This window comes from Phyllostomus discolor, chromosome 7 (genome assembly GCF_004126475.2).
Source record: "Phyllostomus discolor isolate MPI-MPIP mPhyDis1 chromosome 7, mPhyDis1.pri.v3, whole genome shotgun sequence".
NCBI classification, from domain to species: domain Eukaryota; kingdom Metazoa; phylum Chordata; class Mammalia; order Chiroptera; family Phyllostomidae; genus Phyllostomus; species Phyllostomus discolor.
The window spans coordinates 111795343-111816310 of NC_040909.2; the positions used below are offsets into that span (position 1 = coordinate 111795343).

Below are 20968 nucleotides of genomic sequence, written 5' to 3' on the forward strand. Positions count from 1 at the left end.
CCCCATTCTCCCCTCCCCCTCCTCTCTGATAACCCTCCATGTGATCTCCATTTTTGTGATTCTGTTCCTGTTCTAGTTGTTTGCTTAGTTTTTGTTTTTTAGGTTCAGTTGTTAATAGTTGTGAGTTTATTGTCATTTTACTGTTCATAGTTTTTGACCTTCTTTTATTTCTTAGACATGTCCCTTTAACCTTTCATATAATAATGGCTTGGTGATAATGAACTCCTTTAACTTGACCTTATCTGGGAAGCACTTTATCTGCCTTTTCTTTCTAAATAACTTTGCTGGATAGAGTAATCTTGGATGTAGGTCCTTGTCTTTCATGATTTTGAATACTTCTTTCCAGCCTCTTCTTGCCTGTAAGGTTTCTTTTGAGAAATCACCTGATAATAGTCTTATGGGAACTCATTTGTATATAACTCCCTACTTTTCTCTTGCTGCTTTTAAGATTCTCTCCTCTTTAATCTTGGGTAACTTAATAATGATGTGTCTTGGTGTGTTCCTCCTTGGGTCCAGCTTCTTTGGGACTCTCTGAGCTTCCTGGATTTCCTGGAAGTGTATTTCCTTGGCCAGATTGGGAAAGTTTTCTGTCATAATTTTTTGGAATAAGTTTTCAGTTTCTTGCTCTTCCTCTTCTTCTTCAGGAACCCGTATGTTTCGGATGTTGGAGCATTTAAAGTTGTACAAGAGTTTCCTCAACCTCTCCTCACTTTTTGAATTCTTGTTTCTTCGTTCTGTTCCCGTTGGATGTTTATTTCTTCCATCTGTTCCAAATCATTTATTTGAGTTCCAGTTTTCTTCCCTTCACTGTTGGTTCCCTATATATTTTCCTTTACTTCACTTCATATACCCTTCACTTCTTCCTTCATTTTGCAACCAAATTTAATCATTTCTGTGAGCATCCTGATTACCAGTGTTTTAACTCTGCATCTGATAGGTTGGCTAACCCCTCATTGCTTAGTTCTTTTTCTGGAGTTTTGATGTGTTCTTTCATTTGGGCCATACTTCTTTGTCTGGGCGTTGTCTAGTATGTTGTAAGAGGGTGGAGCCTTAGGTAATTCACTAGGGCAGAGCAACCCTCTTTGTTGCATTCAGGTGCGCTGTGGGGTGGGGGGGAGTCAGAGAGGGAACAATGCTGCTTACTGGGCTCTCCCCCCACTTTCTGTCCCTCACTTCCCACAAGCAAATTGGGACTTTAGGTGCTGATTCCTAGGTGGGTAGGTTTGTGTACATTTTAGAACCCTGTGGGTCTCTACAATGAACTCTCCAATGAGGCTAGGAGTTTCTCCTGCTGCCACAACCCCCACAGGTGTTTACAGCCAGAGGTTTTGAGTCTTTAGTTTCCCACACTGAAACCCTGGGTTTTGCAGTCTGTGTCACGCTGAGTTGTTCCTTCCTGTCTTACCCACTCATGAATATGGGACTGCCCGATCAGCAACCTCTCCATCACTGACCACCTTGCTGATGTATCCTCTCTACCCTGGCTGCTCTTCTCTGCCCCTCCTTCTGGTCTAGACAAATGATTCTTCTTTAATTCCTTGGTTATCAGGCATCCATGCAGTTTGATTTTCTGGCAGTTCTGGTTGTTTTTTTTTTGTTTGTTTTCAAATTGGTTGTTATCCTTCTTTTGGTCATGCAAGGAAGCAAAGCATTTCCACCTACGCCCCCATCCTGGCCAGAACTCCTTTCATTGGTTTTCTTACTGGTCTAGAGCTTGATGTGTGGGCTGGTATCCTAATAACTTACTGTTTGTACTGCTTTGGAGATTTTCTGCATGTATCAGAAATCTTCACATATTTAACAATAAGTGTTTAGTTTTACATTGTGTTATCCAGATCATTAATTGTATTACCATTTTTTCAGGCCAGCAGAGTAATTCCATATTAAAACAATAAGAGCAAAGCCACAGTATATCATCTCTACAGTATAAAGTCTCTGACTGTCTCTTGACAATTTGAAGGCTGGAGCAGAGTGTTCGCCTTGACTCTTCACCTATCTCAGTTTTTTTGGATCCAGTAAAAATAATATTGATGAGACCATAAGTAGATTTCGTATCATGTCTTTTACCTTCATATCTGAGATGCCTTAATTCCAGAGAACAGGATATCTAGGGTGTCTAAGAACTTAACCACAGCTAGAGAACTACTTTTTCTACCTCTCTATATTCTTTTTGTGTGTGTTTTATGGATTTCTTAGAAGATTGTATTGCCTTTATTCAGTATATTCAGAGAAATTTTTTTAACAGCATTGAAATTTGGAATCCGTGATTATTATTACCTGTTGGTCAGACTTCTGTTTTACACTGGTGTTCTTCACGTGCAGAAGAGAGCACTTGCCCCTCGCGGTTAGAGGAAGCACGGAGACCTGTGCTCAGAATCTCTCCTGCGGCCCCTGGTGCAGTGGTTCCCGGGCCGTGCCGGCTGCGTGCGTGCGTGCTGTCACTGGGCACAGACATCGGGAGACTTCTGAGATTAGGTTCAGTTAGCCTCTGTATCACTTCTCCTCTTCAAAGTGAAAGTGCAGAGAAAGGAACCCTATGATCAGTATGCGTCTGGTTAATCTCATGACAAAATTTAGGAAGCTATTCTGATGAGGTTATTAGTAGTTCGTTAACATTTTGGCCTAGAAGACCCAAATTTTCTTTTCTCAGGCTATAATAGGTGTTCTTTTCCCTCTTAGCTAAGTTAATTAATAAACATTACCTCACATTTACTTAATTTCATCATTAATTTAGCACTTAAAATTGATTGTTATTCACATAATATATGATGTAATTGATTTCGTTGTCTTTATATATTTATTCAAGCAATAGAATTATACTCTACAGGTCCAGTTACTTAGATACTGTAGTTTAGTTATTGTCAGTAATTAAATTAAACATAATTGCTGTCTTGCATTAGTTCAAATATGATTGTACCTAATTGTCTTCATGAAATGTTTGTATTTTAAAGCCACTAAAATTTTTCATATGGTTTTAAAGGTTTTCTGGGGTCAAGAACATTTGAATTGTTTAGTTCTTCTACATGAATTGCTCAGTGGATATCTTAATGAGGAGAGAAATTGTGAAGTTTCCGAAGCAGCGCAGCATGGGCCGCCTCCTGTGGAAAAGAACCAGACGTTTAAAAGCGAACAAAGTTCCGATGACCTACGGACAGGTCTGTTTCAGTACATAAGAGACGCTGGTAAGTAGTGGCGGCTTCAGAGTAAGATCACTTCAAAAGTGCATGAATAACCTGCAGTACTAAAATAGTAAATCACCTTTCAGGACCTCTAAGGGAAAATTCTTGATTTGTTCCCCTCTCAAACCACATAAAAATGACCAGCCAGCTTCTTTATAAATTTTTCTTTTATCCTCATAACATTTTTCTTGCTGTCATAAACGAACATGCTTCCCTTCAAAAGCATACAAATAATTATACTTTCATTGAACAGAACCCTTGAAAATGCCTGGTGTCTATGAAGTCTTGTTTTACAATGAAACCGAAGATAGCCCGGGGATGATGTTATGGCGATACCCGGAACCCAGAGTGCTCACCCTTGTACGAATAACTCCCGTGCCCTTCAACACCACGGAAGATCCAGACATCAGCACAGCAGACCTCGGTGACATGCTGCAGGTGTGTGTGCGTCGTTAAAATTGAAATGCTGTGGGGAAGTGCTGATTCGGTACTAGGAAAAGTGTTTGGAGTGTACCTATTTTTTCCATTAGCAGTATAAGAGAGAAATACACACATATGTATACGCTCAAAATATTTTAAAATATATAATGGAATAATATAATTCAGATTCATAGTAGTACATGGCAATTTCAAGAGTTCTCAGTTCTATTCTTAGTCCTGTTGGTAGGTAGGTCCAGTGGTCTCTAAGACGAATAGGTGTCATTCGGTTCACCACGCACTTGGTGACCACCTACCGTATGCTCACAGCTCCCCAGCATTTCTGGAGCTGCTCTGTGAAATAGAGTGTGTCCACACAAAGCCAGAATGGGTAACTAAGTTTTCATTTCATTTCCACAGCTGAAAATGAAAATGGTCTTGGGGCTTGAGGCAGGCTAGTAGGAAAACCGTCTGACCAGTGATCATATTCTGTATGGTTTTGGGAAAGTTTATTTCTTTCCAGGTCCCTGAGCTTAATGTAAATGTCATTATGGATATCACTCTATTATCATCCTACTTACTAATGTTCTGTGGCTCTGAATTTCTCCTAAAATATGTTTTTCTCTTAGTCTTCTACCTACTACCAGATGATACAGCCAACTGCTCACAACCTAGGAATCATTCCTGATTGTTCTCTTTCCCCATCTCCCTGCACCTAAGTGATCAGCAAGTCCTGTGACTTCCACCTCCAGAACAGGTCCCTGTGCCATCTGTCTGTCTCTGTTTCTACCGGTGCAACTCAGGTCCAAGCCCATCTTCTGTTCCCCATTACAGTAGCTTCCTAATTATCTCTAGGATTTCATTCTTGACCTCTTGTAACGCATTTTCCGAACAGCAGCTGAAGTGAACTTGTAAACATGTAGACCAGGTCACATTACTCCCCTAAATTACAATATTATGCTGACTTTCTCTGACACTTAGAACAAAATTCACATTCCTGTGTGGCCTACAAGGACCTGTAGTCTGTGCCCCTCCCGCCTCTCTGACTGTGTCCCCCTTCTCCTGGAGCACCCACTTCAGAGTCCTGTCCCTTGTCCTGTCCCCATATTTGTCAGTCAGGTGCCAGCTCAAATGTCATATCCTGGCGTGATCACTTTTTCCTATACTGCATTACCTTGTTTGACTTTCTCCATAGCTGTTTTTGCTAATCAGAATTATCCTGTGCACTTATTTATTTCGTTGCTTATAGTCTTTCTATCTCTCCTGTTAGAAAATAAGGTTCTTTTATGCCTTGGTCACTTATCCCCAGCCTCTGGTACATAGCAATAGTCACCATTTTTTTAAATGACTGCTCCATACTTAATTCTTTTTCATTTCTTGATCACGATGCATTAGTCGGATGTTCACCTTCTGAGTGAGTGGCAGCAGCGCAGGCCAGCATTTTGTCGGTGAGCCAGAGCATGCCGGGTGCCCAATGGCCAAGCTGCCGGCTCTCTGCACTCCGAGTCTTTTATTTCTTATCATGAGAACTTTTAAGTGGCTCTGCTTTGGTTTTTAAATTCTCAGATTTGTTTTCCCTCCTATCAATGCCATGTTCATGATCTCCTTCTCTACCAGTATTCCTGGATAAGTTTTGCTAATAAAACAGCAATGTCTTTGAATCCTGCTGTCTTACTAGACTTCTGTAAATGTAGAACATCTATGGTGTTTTCAGTCAAAATGAAAATACTCATATGTCAAAGTTTCAGCCTTCTATATGGGCTTCTTTCTGATTTGGGAGATCCTATTTATAGCTAATATTAATATATTTATGAACATCAATCTGATAACTTCTAGTAATAGTATTGTATTATGCCAGGGATAGAAAATAGGGCACTTAAGGTAGAAAGAACATTCATTTACAACATGTGCTTCACCTCCTCACTGTCATTGGAGAGGTTGGACGGCACCATGGTGAAGAGAATGAACTGCGGCCCAAATGCTGGGCGTCAAATTCTGGCTCTGCCACTGCCAGACCATGTCACCTTAGACAAGTCAATCTCTCAGCCTCAGGTTCTTTGTCTTGCCTTTTTCAAATCAATAAAATGAAGCTATTAATAATCTGATTGTGATAGGCATTATTATTAATAAAACAATGCCTGGCATACAGCAAGTGTAAGGATGAGGACTGCCACTTCTATTGTGATGACTGTCACCAAAACCGTTCTCACGGAGCAGAAAGAGCAAGGCTGATGACCCCACAGGCCAGCTGGAGACAGCCAGAGGATTGGGACAGCCCCAGGGGCCCGGACAGCAGGCCCAGCAGGTTTCGGCAAGCAAGGAGTCGGGAGCAGAGAGGCCCTGCCACATTTCCTATCTTGTTGGAGAACTAGGGGCTGAGATGTGAGCAGAGCTCAAACACAAGGATGCTGGCCTGATACTAAGACACGGTTGCACCTACTGTAAGTTGAAAGGGAGACCTCGATCCCAGTGGTGAGAGGGAACACCTGGAATCAACAGCTGGGATGTCTGGCAGAGCAGGACAGGCAGAATTTGCCATGCTGCCGAGCTCCTGGTTCAACCCTATACAGCATGCTCTCGAATAACAATGTTTCTTTGGAACGTTAATGAGATGCTGCAGGACCTTAACTCTTGTTTGTCAGTTGGCATGTGGTAAGTTTGGTTTCATTATCCATTGTTTTGCCACAGTTCCAAGACCCTATTGACAATGTTGAGTGAGAACTTACTGAATATCCCTGGCTAGGAACAGAATTTGTCCCAGGGATTAGGGAGCACCTCATCTGTGGAAATTCTGTGTTGTCATCTTAGAACCATGCAAACTGTTTTGTGTCCTTGGAACTTTTGTTCAGAATAGAAAAGGTGTTGTATGAATCACAAGCTTGATTCGTTATGACAGTTTTTCCTTGAGTACTTCCCTGGGCTTGCTCCTGGGGACTCAGAGACAGGTAAGAACAATGTCCACTCATACGAGGCTCTCAGTCTAACAGGGACATTTCTCTGGCCATCTGGGATAGAGGTCTCCCTAATTTCAGCTTTCAAGGAGAACCTCTCTGTTGTCAGAATCATTCTCACGCTAGATGTGATTACCTCTAGGTCCAGAGGCACACCTAAGACATTGGACCACCGATCCTGAATTGCAGGGAGCTTATGAAAAGAAGGCCTCTGATCATAATGGTGTTGTGCAGATATCGTGGACAGTAAAGTCCGAACAGCTGATTCCTGCTCCCCTCCCCTTTTTATTTTACTAACTCAGTGACCTTAGTGATCTCTTTGAGCCCTAATTTCCTCAACTGAATACTGGGGTTAATGTTGTTTACCTTTCAGAGTTGTCTTGAGAATTAAATGAAATATTATTGTTAATAGTAACACATGCCTTACACATTGTGAGTTCCTTCCCCGTACCCCTCCTTCACGAACAGTGCCGGGACCACTAAAAGAGCCCCCTATGTGGGATTCCAGCCTTCAGTCTCTTTCCCTTCTGAACTTTCCTACCACATTCTTCGAGTGCAGGTGGACTGCATGACTCCCCTTAGAAAAACCTCCAGTAATTCCTCCACCCTGCCTGACTGGCCTTGAGGCCCCTCCGCAGTGTCCCGACCCCTTGGCCAGCTCTCCTTTCACTGCCCTCTGTGTGGTCCATGCTGGAGTCCGACGGGCCTGCTCAGCACTCCCCGAACCAGCTGATTACATCCTGCCTCCATCCCACTCACCTTTCTTCAGCGCTAGAGAAAAATCTCTCCTTTTCTGCTGAAATCCTGGCCACATGTCTAAACAGCTCACCACCTGCCATCAATTTCATGAAGTCGTTCCTGGACACCAGCTCTAAACATTATACCACCTTCCTCTAAAGTCCTCTAACACTTCACGGCACCACTTTTACACTATTTCTCATCCCATCCCTCACATTTTAACTATGTGTCTATATCTGGTCTCCCTCCTAGATTGTAGGTTTCTGTAGGAATGGTCATTACCTGCTCTGTAGTATCTGCTGCCGTGGAGATGCTCCGTAAATACTTTGAATGGATGAATGACTGCATGAATGGAATGTTCCTATTTCATATTATTCAAAAGTAGTACATTGTTTGTCATTATTTTATGGGAGCTATTGAGTAAGTTTCGGTTTTACAAACTGAATTATGTCAGAATGCATTGTTATGCTTCAGTGGTATTATCTACCATAAACACACAGTCTAATGTGATTACATTACACAGGCTCTTGGTGAGGTCATTGAATAGTCTGCCAAGCCCACTGCCCCCTAGACAGAGGCTAGTTCTTAAAGACAAAGATAAGTTAATCGTTTTGGTTTCAGTCCTAAAAACAATTGAGTTTGGATAACTTTTCCTTCAGGACCATTTAGTTCATAAAAAACTGACCTTAAAGAGTTCCGTTGTACAGAACCCTCATATTTGTCTGTTTATGTATCTTTCCGTGATTGATAATGGGATTTATAAACAGGTTCCCCATATGACTTTATGGAATTTATTTTGCAATTGTGATGAAAAATATGGAAAACATGTCTATAATATTAAATCAAACTAAGCACTGGTTCTAACTAAAGACCCTGAAATTAATGTTCACAGAAAGCAAAAGGAGCTTATTTAGTGATCAATTTGTTAAATTTTAGATATTTATAGTATACTTAGGATCTGTAAGGTACAGTAATGCCGTCGACCTAGAAGGAATGTTTTGTGGTTTAAATGAGCTTAAAAATAAGAAATTTCTGGTACTATATCCACTACATACAAAGATTTGTTGTGTTCTCATCCTGCTGTGTGCACTGCCTACTGAGGGGTTCATTTTGGAAGCACCCATGTGCCGGGATTGTAAGATTTTAATCCATCCTTTGTAGTAGGACTGGTAATGGATGTTTTCATTCTCACCCAGATCTGTTATGGTGCTTATTCTTTCTCTCTGAATACCGTATTATTAATATTTTCATATTTATTTTCATTTATGTGTTGCACTAAATTTTTAGATATTGTCATTTGGTATGTGACAATAGGCCAGACTAAATATCCTCTTCCCCCCAAGGATCATACAAGTATGAAGCTTGAGCATTAAATTCAATGGAAACACCAAGGATGGGGATTACTGAGGCAATGTAAACAGATGGTAATGAGGTTAAAGAAGTAAAATGGAGGGTGTTTGGCACTGATGGTGTATATGGATTAAAAGGAAAGGTGTAAACACTAAAGTCGGGAATTTCTCTAATGCAAGAAATTTCAGAGACAAAAAGAAATGTTTGAGTAATTTAGGGAAAAATTAACATAGGTTGACAAAACTTTACATTAGGAAAATTAAATAGACACTTAGATTCAGATCTATACCTTTAGAAAATGTGACTTTAATCAATGAAACAAATACGCCTATCTGTTTTTTTATTTCCACTTCACAACATTTCTTATTAACAAATAATGATTGGATAACTTCTCAATATCAGTGTAGGTACAATGTATAGACAATGAGGACATAAAGAGATAGATCTGTTCCAGCTCTTATGAGGTCTATAAGAATGTAATTGGAAATCCAATACAATATAATCAGAAAGAGACAGCATAATTGCATATGCAAGCTCATAGAATAACTGAATATATATTAAGATAGACCATCTATTTATGTAGGACAATCATGTAATTTGGGGGATTCTGACATCAGAAGAGTAAATTGAATTCATTGGGGAAAAAGAAGAATAAATTTGTTGCTAAAGCTGTATGATTTCATAGCCCTTTCTCAGCTAAAAAGACATTTTTAAGCTTCAGAATTTGGTGCAGAATTCTTATGTGAAAAAAGCATTACTAGAGTTCTTAAAGGGCATCTTCACAAGGACAACGGGAAGAAAAAAGACAAAACACACGACACAAAAGACTATGTGTCGTGTGTTTATTCCCGGGGGAGAAGGAAAGCGGGGAGCCAAAGAAATCAGTGTGCTCGTGCCCAGTTTGCTTCTGTCTGTCCAGTTCAAAGGTTAGAGAACTTTGTTTTTTAAAGTTACAGTAATATGACTATAATAATCACGTCGGAAGAATAATGAACAAAAAACTGTGTCCTTGGAAACCAAGGCGAGTCTAAATGGTGGGGATCTGTGTTACTTCCCTCTGACGTGTTGTGGTCCTGTTGTGGATTCAGCCCAGCACTCTGCTGGGTACTTTGCGTGTGTAACCTCATTAAATCTTTTTTGATTCTGTGAGGTGGGCATTATCGCCATTTTATGAGTGGGGAAACTGAGGCTGAGAGAAATTAACTGGTCCTGAATCATAGAACATAAAGTGAAGGAGCCAGACTTTCATCCCAGGTATTTCTGGCTCCAGAACATACGCTCTTCACTCTATTTGTGAAACATTGGGATAATAGTATTGTAGATGATACATTTGGATGGTAGTCAGCTACTTTGCTGAGAAATAGGAAAAAAGGGAAACTAAAATTACCCTTTTACCCCAAACCATTACATAATGAAACAATGAACCAGACCAAAGACATACAAAATGACTTTAAATAATAGTTTGGGCCCCAGTGCACTCTGTCTGCGTAGGAAGCATCGTGCACCGCTCAAACCAGCATCTGTCTCCAGGCTCCTTGGCGGTTGCACATCTCATGGTAAACTAATGACTTGGCATCTGGTTTGTATATCAGTCTCTCGTGAACTTGGTGGCATGACTCAGCTTTCCTAAATCTAGTCAGTGTTGGGACACCAATGCAAATTTTCTGAGGCTAAGAGGTCAGTGGCCAGATCTTGAATCCTGGAGAATCCATCATGCTAAGTACCTGCCTTCCCAGCATGCTGGCCTTTCCCAAATGATATCTTTATTGAGCCTGTGTCCCAGACCTTTTCAAACAAAAGTCTGTCTCAGTACCTTAAAGACTTGTGAGGAGCAGAGATAATGCATGTAAAATAAAGCACCTAGCATAGTGCCTTACATAGTTAAAGGCTCAGTAAATTATTTATTATGACACTCGATACAGTGGTAGCTGCTGTCATTATTATCATCATCACCAGCCTATCAGTCGATTCAAGAACCTGGATCCTACCATATTATACCAAGGAAGACCTGTGTCTGAGAAAGTTGGTTTTTGTGTTTATGGACTGGATGTCAAGGTCATAATTGATCTGATTGCACATAATCAATGGACTGCTCTCACTGACTGGGAACAACTACTGTAAGAGACACCACTGTCCCACGGCTACATGGTCAAGTGCCCTCCAGGCACTGTCAGCTACAGTCCTCTAGCTTGCCGGTAGCAGAAACCCCACTGAAGCTGAAGGTGGCTCAGCCAAAAATAGAGGGATCTAGTATTAGGATACAGTGGGGAGTTCTGGACACCAGGGGCCTCTAGAAAGATGGGGCTAGGAATATTTGCTTTATGCTCCCTTTTTAACAGGCTAGGTGCCCTCCTGCCCACCACCCCCCTCCTCAGGCTACCTAATAGTCTCCCTATAGCTCCCAGAGGTACCCGAGTCATGTTTACAAGTCCAACCCCCGGTCCAACCCCTGGTCCAGTTCCACATTCCTGATTGAACTAGTTTGGTGTCAGGAACTCTTGGCTCATTCAACTGTGGTCCTGGGGGTGGAGTCACATTCACTGACATGGCTGAGAATGAGGGCTCATTGTGAGCTTTACAGACACCCCATGGGGATCCGTTCTATTTCATATCTCTCTTAACTAACTGCTCTTGTTTTTCACCCTGGCTGGCTTGGCTAAACTCTTGGTCAGCACCGGCCTCCAGTTCTCAGCTCTGTCTCCAGTCTGACCGACTCTGAAGGCCTACACGGTGTACTCTGCCCTTCCAGGAGGGAAGCCTTTTCTATATGGCCTGTGGTTTGAGACCAATTGCCACTAGCAGAGGGTCTCTAGAAGGACTGCCTCGCTAAAAAGTTGACTCTTTTTTGCTCTAATTTCTCCAGCTTTTTTCCCTTTGCAGATATCTGGCAGAGCCATTTCTCTCTGCACATCAAAGGCCGTCTCCATCTGGAGCAAAGCCTCACATCACTTTTTAAATCTTCCCATCGTCCTTGTCTAGCATCCTCCCAAAAGACAGTTTGGGCAGACTTCATGTGTGTTCTCCTGACACGCATGAGATATTTTCTTGTCCCCAAGATGCTTAAAACCATTACCTTTTTTTGATCAGTGCTTCCTTTTTTAATACAAAGACAATGTAGCCCACAAGCAACTTAATAGATTCTAGAAATACTCTCCCAGTTCTAATGATGTATGAGATCTTTATAGATAAGATAATTTCTATTTTTGCAGCTGAGTTTACAATGTATGATGTTTAATGTCTGAAGCTTGGTGGTGATTTAATTGTGTTGAGTTTTCTGATAGCATTTTATCTTACACACTTATCCCAGACTGGCCTAAAGCTTCATGCAACTTTACAGTTGTGTGGTTTTTATTCTGTTTCATAATTACATGGATAAATGTTCCAACTCAGACAGTCATACTTGATATTACCCAATAAATTAAAAACTAAACTTTTGCTGCTTTATACTTGACTTTACAAACCTCCTGTAATTCTAAGCACATGGACCTGATCAGCAAGGTTACGGGATCAGCACACGGTGACACTGCAGAAGGAGAACCTTCCGGGGGATGACTGCAGTCCGTATGGTCTGCCTCTTCCATGCATGCCTAGAAAGAATACAAGGGACTGTTCTTGGATGTTTCTTTTCAGCTGTGCTGGGCAGTTCACTTCTAGCTACACATGTGTTCACAGAATCCTGAGCCTTTTTATTTTATAAGCACCTCCTGCCCACTGGCAGCTGTACCGATGTGTGCTAGAAGGCTTAACTCCTATCCATCATCTTTATGAAGGGTACTCAAAGCCAGATACGAGATTCATTCTTGTTGAAATGCAGAAAAGACAAAGAAGTCTTGGGGACTCTGGGGAAGTAAGAGTCAGAGCCAGACTCTTAGGGAATGAAGGAAAGGAAACAGTTGTGTGCACCCAGTGGACACAGTAATGAATGGCTTTGAATTATGGGTAGCAGTGCTGGATCGACTACGAAGTGTTTTGCATCCAGAAGTCATTGCCTCCTTTTTTTGGACGGCGAGGGGAACATAAAATAGAGTATTCTCTGAACACACTTTTAATCACTCGGTCTCCATGGTGTTGTGAAGGTATGAAAGGAGGATCTAGGAATACATTGAACGGAGCTCCACCTGGGAATTTGGAGGTGCACTCACTAAATGCAGATAAAAGGACCTGGGTGCGGACCATGAGAGACATGGGAGTAGACTGTGCTCTAGTCGTGCCCTCAAGGCACCTAGTCTTTTAGAAGGGATGCCAAGTACACAGAATAAGGCATACAAACTACAAAGACAAGACGCCAAGAATGTGCCTCTTGAAATAAGAGTTTTTGTCTGACCAGTTTAGGGGCTCCTTGAAGGCCGAGTAGGATTTAATCAGATGAAGTGGTAGGGGCAGAGGTGGACTGAAGAAATAATCAGTATGAGCAAAATTTGGGAATTGACTAGAAGAAGACAGAACGTTCATCCAGGAGGTGGCAGATGACCTGGTTTGGTTAATACGTGTTATCAATTAAGAGGTAAATGGAGGAATGATAACCTACAGGCGTGCTTTTTAAGTTTTTGTCCATTTCATAGCAGGGAAGAAGCAGGCACCAAATTTACTGAGCACCTAGTATGTACCAGGTGCCAAACTTGTCCTTTCATGTGTCATGTCCTTTCTGCTGTCACTATAAACCTGTAGAGTATGTACTGTTGTCTCTCCTTCTTGCTAAGGTAACTTGGGCTCTGAAAAGTTAAGTTTTCCCAAGATCACAAAGCAAGAAAGGAGGTAAAACCAGTACTCAAACCTCGTTTGTGTGAATCCATAATTTTCCTCCTGTGTTGTGCTGCCTTGACCACTTTTAAAGCATTGGATTTGCAATCTCAGCTGACAGGCATCAGAGACCCATTGGCGGTCCAGGTCTTAAGGAAGTTCATCTCTTAGTCTGGAGAATGTGGAATACCCTAAGAAGGAACGGGAAATGGGGTCTGTTGGCCTCTTGGGTCTCAGAGGAGAGATGACAAAGGCTGTAATGCTGGGGATTGTAGGTGTGGTGACAAGTAAATAAATGCAGGAGACTGTGGAGAAAGAATCTGTGCTCTTAGCAACTAAAGTGCTAACTTAGTGAGAAGGAGTAAGAGAAAGCATAGATGGTGAATACATTTAAGCTCAGTGAGAAGTGCAAGACTATTTGCAAAATTTTGGAAGTAAGCAGAGCATCTTATGCTAGACAGTATTCATCATGCTCTGCACTGCATTCAGATCTTACCTACTTTTGCAATCAACTCTGCAGAGGTGAGTGCTGGTCTCCCCTGGTTACTCATAAGAAAGCTGAGGATCTGAAAAGTTAGATGACTTGCCACCGGCCATTTCTCCCTCAAAAAGTACATGGACACACACAGATTTAACATACAGTTTCAGGAAGTTTATAGATTCCTATAAACCCTGCATGAGCCTTTGACGAAGAATTGCGGCAACAGAGGACACACAGCCAGAGCTTCTGAGCCCCGTGTCAATTAGGATGAGGTTCAGATATGAGACAGAAAATACAAAATAACAACAGCTTGAAGAAAACAGAAGTTTCTTTTCCTAGAGGACAGTTGAAGACAGATAGTCTAGGACGGTGAGAATCTCTACAAAGGCTGAGGGCCCAGCAAACCCGCCTCCTGCTGCTCTGCCGTCCCAGCGCTTGCTCTTCCTTCATGGGTGCATAGGCCTCAAGTGTCTTGTCCTCATTCCAGCCACGGAAAGACGGAAGGACCAAAAAGAACATCCCTCCTTGCTTTGAGGATATGTCTGGGAACCCACACCCAGCACACTGTGCCGCCAACATCCCACAGTCCAGAATTGTGTCATGTGGCTGCTCCTCCTCAAAGGGAAAGTTGGAACTTCCTTGCTGAGGATGAAGGGAAGGAGAGCGATTTTTTAGGAGACCACTGGCAGTCCCTGCTGGTGTCACAGCCATGACTTCTGGGGATCTGTGTCCGCAGTCTCCTCTGTGCCCACCAGCCCTGGGACTTGCCTCTGCTTCTTGCCCACTTGTAAGATTCATCATTCAGTCTGTGATGTGGTAAGAGAAATCCTTCTCTCATTCACTGGCGAATGATCTGCTGAAGCAGAATTTGTAGTGAAGACGTAAAAAGCAAATGTGGCGTCTGAAATATAAATAAATAAATACATGCGTACATGCATACGTACTTTGACATGCCAGTGTTCCTTGCCCTCCAAAAAGTACTTTTAAGGTAAATGGAAAACATTTGCAAACTGGAAGAATACTGAAGTCATTTTAGTGCTGTCACTTTATTTAGTGGGAGAAATTTTATTAGCCTATTTTTCTTTTCCAGCTAAATACTCTTGCATTAATAAGGGTGGGGAGCACTTCTTTCTGGAAATGAGGAACTATGCTTGGCCATCAGTGTTTGATGTTTGCTGCTCAGCATTAAAAATGTTTGGGCATAAAAGAAAGAAGGGATAAGTAAATATGAATTAATGGTCTGTAATCATCTATGTATGAGTTATTCCCCCTCAAATAGAAAGGATATGCCCCTTAGGAATAGAAGCATTTTCCCCTGTTAGAGTCACAATAAATACCGTTATTCATAAAGTAGAACTTATTTCTTAACAGCAGCATTGTTAAAGAGAGTAACAGAAGGAGCAAAATGAAGAACAGAGAGGCAATATAGCCCAGTTGTTAAAAAGCACAGATTCTGGACCTAGTTATCTATAAATTGGGCCTAAAGTAGTTCGGACCTCTTTGAGTTGTTGGGTGAAATAATTGATGGCTACATGTAAAAAAGAACAGTGTGCAGCATATAGTTAGTGCTTTATAACTAAAATAGTTATTACTTTCCTCTAAGGGCTTCCCATATCCAGGTGCCAGTCTGCCTCTCGTTCTGCACTAGATTTTGGGTGTTGGAGAAAAACTGAGCTTTGATTACAAACTGCAGATTCTTTATCTTTTTCATAAAAACATTGGTCTAAAAAATTCATTTATGTCATATATTTTTAACCATGCAAGACTTCCAATCTTTGAATTCAACTCCTAGTTTGAAAAATGTGAAACTTGGGAACCGTCCGTGTTTTATAGCAACGTCTTCAAATGCTACATCAAAATCAAAGTTAAGAATCTTGGTTCTCTCTGGCTATCAGCATTTTTAGCAGCTTTACTGAAATAAAATTCACATACCATACAGTTTATTCATTTAAAGGGTGTAATTTAATGGGCCTTTGTATATTCAGAGTTATGCAGTCATCACCACAATGAATTTTAGAAGAAACCTAGTGTGCACCCCGGCCAGTGTGGTGCAGTTGGTTGGGCATCATCCCACAAAGGTCACCGGTTCGATTCCCTGTCAGGGCATATGCCTGGCTTGCAGGTTCCAGTCCCCAGACTAGGCGCATACAGAAGGTATCCAATCAGTGTTTTTCTCTCACATCGACGTTTCTTTCTCTCTCCTACCTCCTCCTTTTCCCTTTCCCTAAAAGAAAGAAAAACAGGATGTAAAGAGGGTGGGAGAAAAGGAGGGAAGGAAGGAAGGAGGGAGGGAGGGAGGGGGGGGGAAGAGACCTAATGTGCTTTAGCTGCCACCCTCCAGCACCCCATCTCCCACTTCTACACAATCACTGATTTTTTGTGTCTGTGCATATATTTGCCTATCCTGGATATTTCATATGAATGGGGTCATATAATTTGTGTTCTTGTGGCTGGCTTCTTCCTTTCATTAAGCTTAGTGCATTCACAGTTCACCCACGTTGTATCATGGGTCAGTATTTTGTCCCTTTTTGTTGTCGAATAATATTTCATTGCATGGATTTACCACATTTTACTTACTTACCAGTCATCAGTTATTGGACATTTAGGTGTTAGCATTTTTTGAATCTTGATCCATGTTACTTAGTCTCTGTTCTGCCCTACAGAGTTGAGGGGATGAACCAAAGGGTGATGATGATGATTAATAATATTTACAAGGTGTTCTTATAAGCATTATCTCATAGAGCTTACAATCCAAACTTATTGCAACAAATACATAGGCAACTATCATGCCATATTATACAATAAGTGTTCATTAAAGTGCACAGAAGGAAGTTAATATAGTAGGAGATACGCTTGATAAGTAGGCTTAAAGGCAAATAGTAGAAGATTTTTAATGCTCTGCTGGGATACTTGGTCTTTATTTCATAAGCACTTCATTCTGTGAGGGTTGTCATTAGTGCCATCAAGTTGAGCAGCAAGCAACACTGATTGCAGAGGGGAGGATGAATTAGAGGCCCCTGTAGGTACGCTGCCCCAGACTTGTTCAAGAGCACAATTGTTCAGCAATAATGAGAATGACACTTAGAATGGGAAGGACGAAATGGATGTAAGAAACATCTGGAGAGAATAAACAGATTTCAGTGCCAGGATGTGGATAATAATAGGAGGGGAAATTAAATGACTCTGTCTAGCCTAGGTGACTGAATGGATGGAATGCCATTAATGGGGACTGGAAATGTCAGAGAAAAAAAAGTGGGTAATCGGGATTGTGGAACAGATACTAAATTCTGCATTGAACATGTACAAGTCAAGGTTTTAGAGGAATGATCATGATGACATGCCTACTGCAAGTCTGGAAATGTAGGCTAACAATTCAGAAATGGGTCAGAGTTATTTAAGAAGTGATTTTGGAGAGCCATCCTTACAGAAGTAAAAATTGAATCCATGTAAGTAAATTAGAAATCACACTCGAGAGAAAGTGAAGTGTTCCAAGATAAGAAAACTAAGAACAGAACCATGAGAAGTCTCATTATGTCCAGTATATAAATAGACATTTGGAATTGTGTTGGGTTTAATAGTGTCCCCCAAAATTCATTTCCACCCAGAACCTCAGAATGTGACTTTCTTTAGAAGTTTGGATCTTTTTAGCTGTAATGAAGTCACAATGAGGTAACACTAGATTAGGGTTGGCCATAATCCATTGATTGATGTCCTCATCAGAAGAGAGAAATTTGGACAGAGACCAAGATGCACAAAGAAAAGACCATGTGCAGACAGAGGCAGATATTGAAAAGATACAGCTACACACCAATAAAAGCCAAAGATTGCCGGGAGCTACCAGGAGCTGAAAGAGGCAAGGAAGGATCCTTCCCTAGAGCCTTAAGAGGAGCACGGCCTTCCTGACACCTTGACTTTGAACTTTTAGTCTCTAGAACAGTGAGAGAATAAATTTCTGTTGTTCTAAGCCACCCAGTTTGTAGTAGTTTGATATGGGAGCCCTAGGAAGCCGATGCAGAAATCAACAAAGGAGTAGTCTGACAGAAAGCTTGGGAGACCAGTGTCAGCAAACCCAGGCACAGGGAAACCTTAGGAGGCTCAGAGCACTCGACAGTATCATGGCTATGTACCAGCTGTATGTGTTTGACAACTTTGAGGCTACTGTTGACTCAGGGAGAAGTTCTGCTCATGAGAGCACCATGGCAGAGCCACTCCTCTGCAAGAGCCCATCTCCTTGGAGTCTGTGCTCGGATCACATTGGGCTTAGTTTTCTGACAACCTCACTAAGTTGTAAATTCCAGGAGAACATGGGCATGGCCTTTATTCATCAATGTTTCCCTGTCATCTAGCATCTAAAACACAGTAGTTGCTCACTAATATTTGTGGAATAAATTGAAGAATGGAGAGAAGTTAGAAAAGAAGTTATTGATTTATTGGGTTAGCCAAAAAATTGGTTTTTTGTGTGTCTTTTTGTTTTTGTCATTTGTTTTTTTTTTCCTGTAAGATGGTTCTAGTAGCACTTAGTTGTCTTTAACTTCATTCAAAATAATTTTATTAGATTGTATTGTGACAGCTGTCATATCAGCGTGCAGTTTTTTCAAAAACTTATCAAAATTGGTGAATTTTTGTGTAGCCATTTTAAAACTGAAGATGGAAGAAAATATGCAACATTTTTGGCATATTATGCTGAAATGCAAAAAAGACTTGTGTAGTGTGTGGAGAAGGCACTGCGACTGATGAAACATGTAAAAAGTAGTTTGTGAAGTTTCAGGCTGCAGATTTCTCACTGGACAATACTCCACGGTTGGGTAGACCAGTTGGGTAGACAAGTTGATAGTGAACAAATTGAGGCATTAATTGAGAATAATCAACGTTATACAATGCAAAAGAAGCTAACATACTCAAGATACCCAAATCAATAGAATTATTGATGAAAATTAAAAAATGTATCTTTTATTTTACAGAAAAAAATAAATGGACTTTTTGGCCAACCCAATAGCTTATACTTGATTCTATGGAGGAAGTTATTGGCAGGAGGGCTTTTAAGTAGAGAATGAATGGTGAGATTTATTCCTTAGAAATAGAAGAAACTAGAGGCAAGATGTCAATTATTTTTTTAATGGTCATGAGATGACAAAGACAAGACCTACCTGAAGTTTTGGTCTGTGTCCATATGCTCTTGCATATTAGCCAGCAAACCTTGATAAATGGTAGTATGCCAAAGACAAAACAAACAAACTTGGAAAGGGACCTATGGTTTCAAGATTGAAAGAGGTAATTTTGTAATTTCTCTCTTTTTTTTCTGCTGCCATTTATATTTTTCTTGTTTAGTGAAGCCATTGTGCTAGGAGCATTAAATGATTGTCACCATAGTCCTTACAGGAGTACCACAACACGACAAAAACTGTTATTATTCACATTTCACAGAGGAGGAAACCAAGGCTCAGAGAGGTTTAATAGGCTTCCCAAGGGCACACCACTTACAAATAGCAAAACGACAGGATTCTTTCTCAGGCATTCTGATTCCAGGCCTGCATGTTTAACTACAAGGATGGATATTTGCTTGTGGATTGATGAAAAAAAATATTTCACATTGAATTTGTGGTACTTCAGGACATCCTGTTGAAGATGTCCTTCATGAAACACTTCCACATATGATCGGTGTTTCTTAAATTACATGTCACCGTGAGTCCGGTCCAGAGCAGCAGCCTCCTCCAAGCCTAAATGTTTTTTGAAATCATCTCTTACTTCCCTTCCAAACTCTGTATTGTACTCTATAATGCATTTTTATTAGTTTTACTATTATAAGCAGTGTTCTTTCTGTGTTATTACCTAGACTATACTATTAGTTAATGGGAGAGAGCCTCTTGCATTTTATAAAATTGACCTAAATCAAAGCATGTGCCAGCAGTTTTCTCTGTCTTAGGGTCACAAAGATTTGAAAGCCTAGCTTTTACATAAATAGCTGCAGATGGCAACCATTTTTCATTCCTTTATCAGCCACCTAGTGATGAATCACTGGTTAGAGATGCTTCAAATGCTGCCAAAGCAGCTAAATAGTACATTGGTTTTAGGCTCCTAGTAGAAGGAATTTTAATAAGTGTTTTCTTGTTAACAGTTCTGTTGTATCATATGCTGGACTGCAACTGGTGCTTATCCAATGTGCAAAACAGGAGACAGTCTCTTTTAAACTATCTCAAGGAAACAATATTCAACAAAGGGCATCTTCAGTGAAGAGTGACTGATGTGGTCGTTCTTTACTTTGTCTGTCTTGCTACGTGTAAGCTGAACCAAGAGTCTCAAAGGACTCATTTTCACCACAACCAGCTCTGTTTCTCAACATAGCTCTCAAACTTCATTTTACTGCAGCGATCTTGAAATATAGATCAAGTGCATTTACAGTTTTATCGTACATTTGTTGATTGAAGAATATTTAGCATTAGAAAAATATTTGCTACATAAGCCAACTTTGAATCATATTTTAAAAATCAACAGTGATTTCATTAATCTTACCCATGTTCTTACTTTTTATTGTAACATCTTTTTTTTCCACCATGAGGAACAGTGAATTCCAAACATCGACCAGTATCTTTTTCTATTTAGCTAAATAATGATATATCTTTGTAAAATAGTGAGCTTTCAGAGTTGCCTCCTATTTCATTAAAAATTTATCTGAATGGATAAGTACTCAAATTACTGAATTTCTTATCTTTGTAAAAGTATTCTATTAAACACATTAAGCTAAATTCTGATATAAGGTAGGCTGAGTGATTGTTGTAGTACATTTTAATATTTTCAGAATTTAAAGATGGTCTTGAAGAATCACCTTTGCAACATGTATGCACTTGTAGATTGGGCTCCATCTAGACACAAAAGCTACACTTGTTCCCAAGCAATACCTTGATCTCTTTAAAATGGATAAACTGTGTAGAAAATCTTCACTAGTTATTTACTATCAAATGTAAAAGAGACCTTCATAAGTACTACTATATTAATGTTATCAACATAGACCAATAAAATAACCAAATCGTTAATGTAGTTATCTCCTAGTGGTAAGCTGAAGAACCTGAGTCTTTCAAGCAGTTACTCAAGTATGTATTGAGGCTGCACTAAAA

At 40.6% G+C, this 20968-nt stretch overlaps 1 protein-coding gene and 1 long non-coding RNA gene across 7 annotated transcripts in view; both read left to right on the forward strand.

Moving 5' to 3' along the window:
* VPS13B (vacuolar protein sorting 13 homolog B) overlaps window positions 1–20968 on the forward strand; it is a 702408-nt gene that overhangs the window by 554188 nt on the left and 127252 nt on the right. For all 6 annotated transcript variants that reach the window (XM_036031293.1, XM_028534101.2, XM_036031289.1 and 3 more), the window contains 2 exons: window positions 2981–3182; window positions 3433–3617. In XM_036031293.1, coding sequence (XP_035887186.1) covers window positions 2981–3182; window positions 3433–3617 — 387 coding nt within the window. The remainder of the gene's footprint in view (window positions 1–2980; window positions 3183–3432; window positions 3618–20968) is intronic.
* Window positions 4959–10064, forward strand: LOC118501742. Its single transcript, XR_004904393.1, has 2 exons — window positions 4959–5431; window positions 5468–10064. It is a non-coding gene; the product is annotated as an uncharacterized LOC118501742 (long non-coding RNA).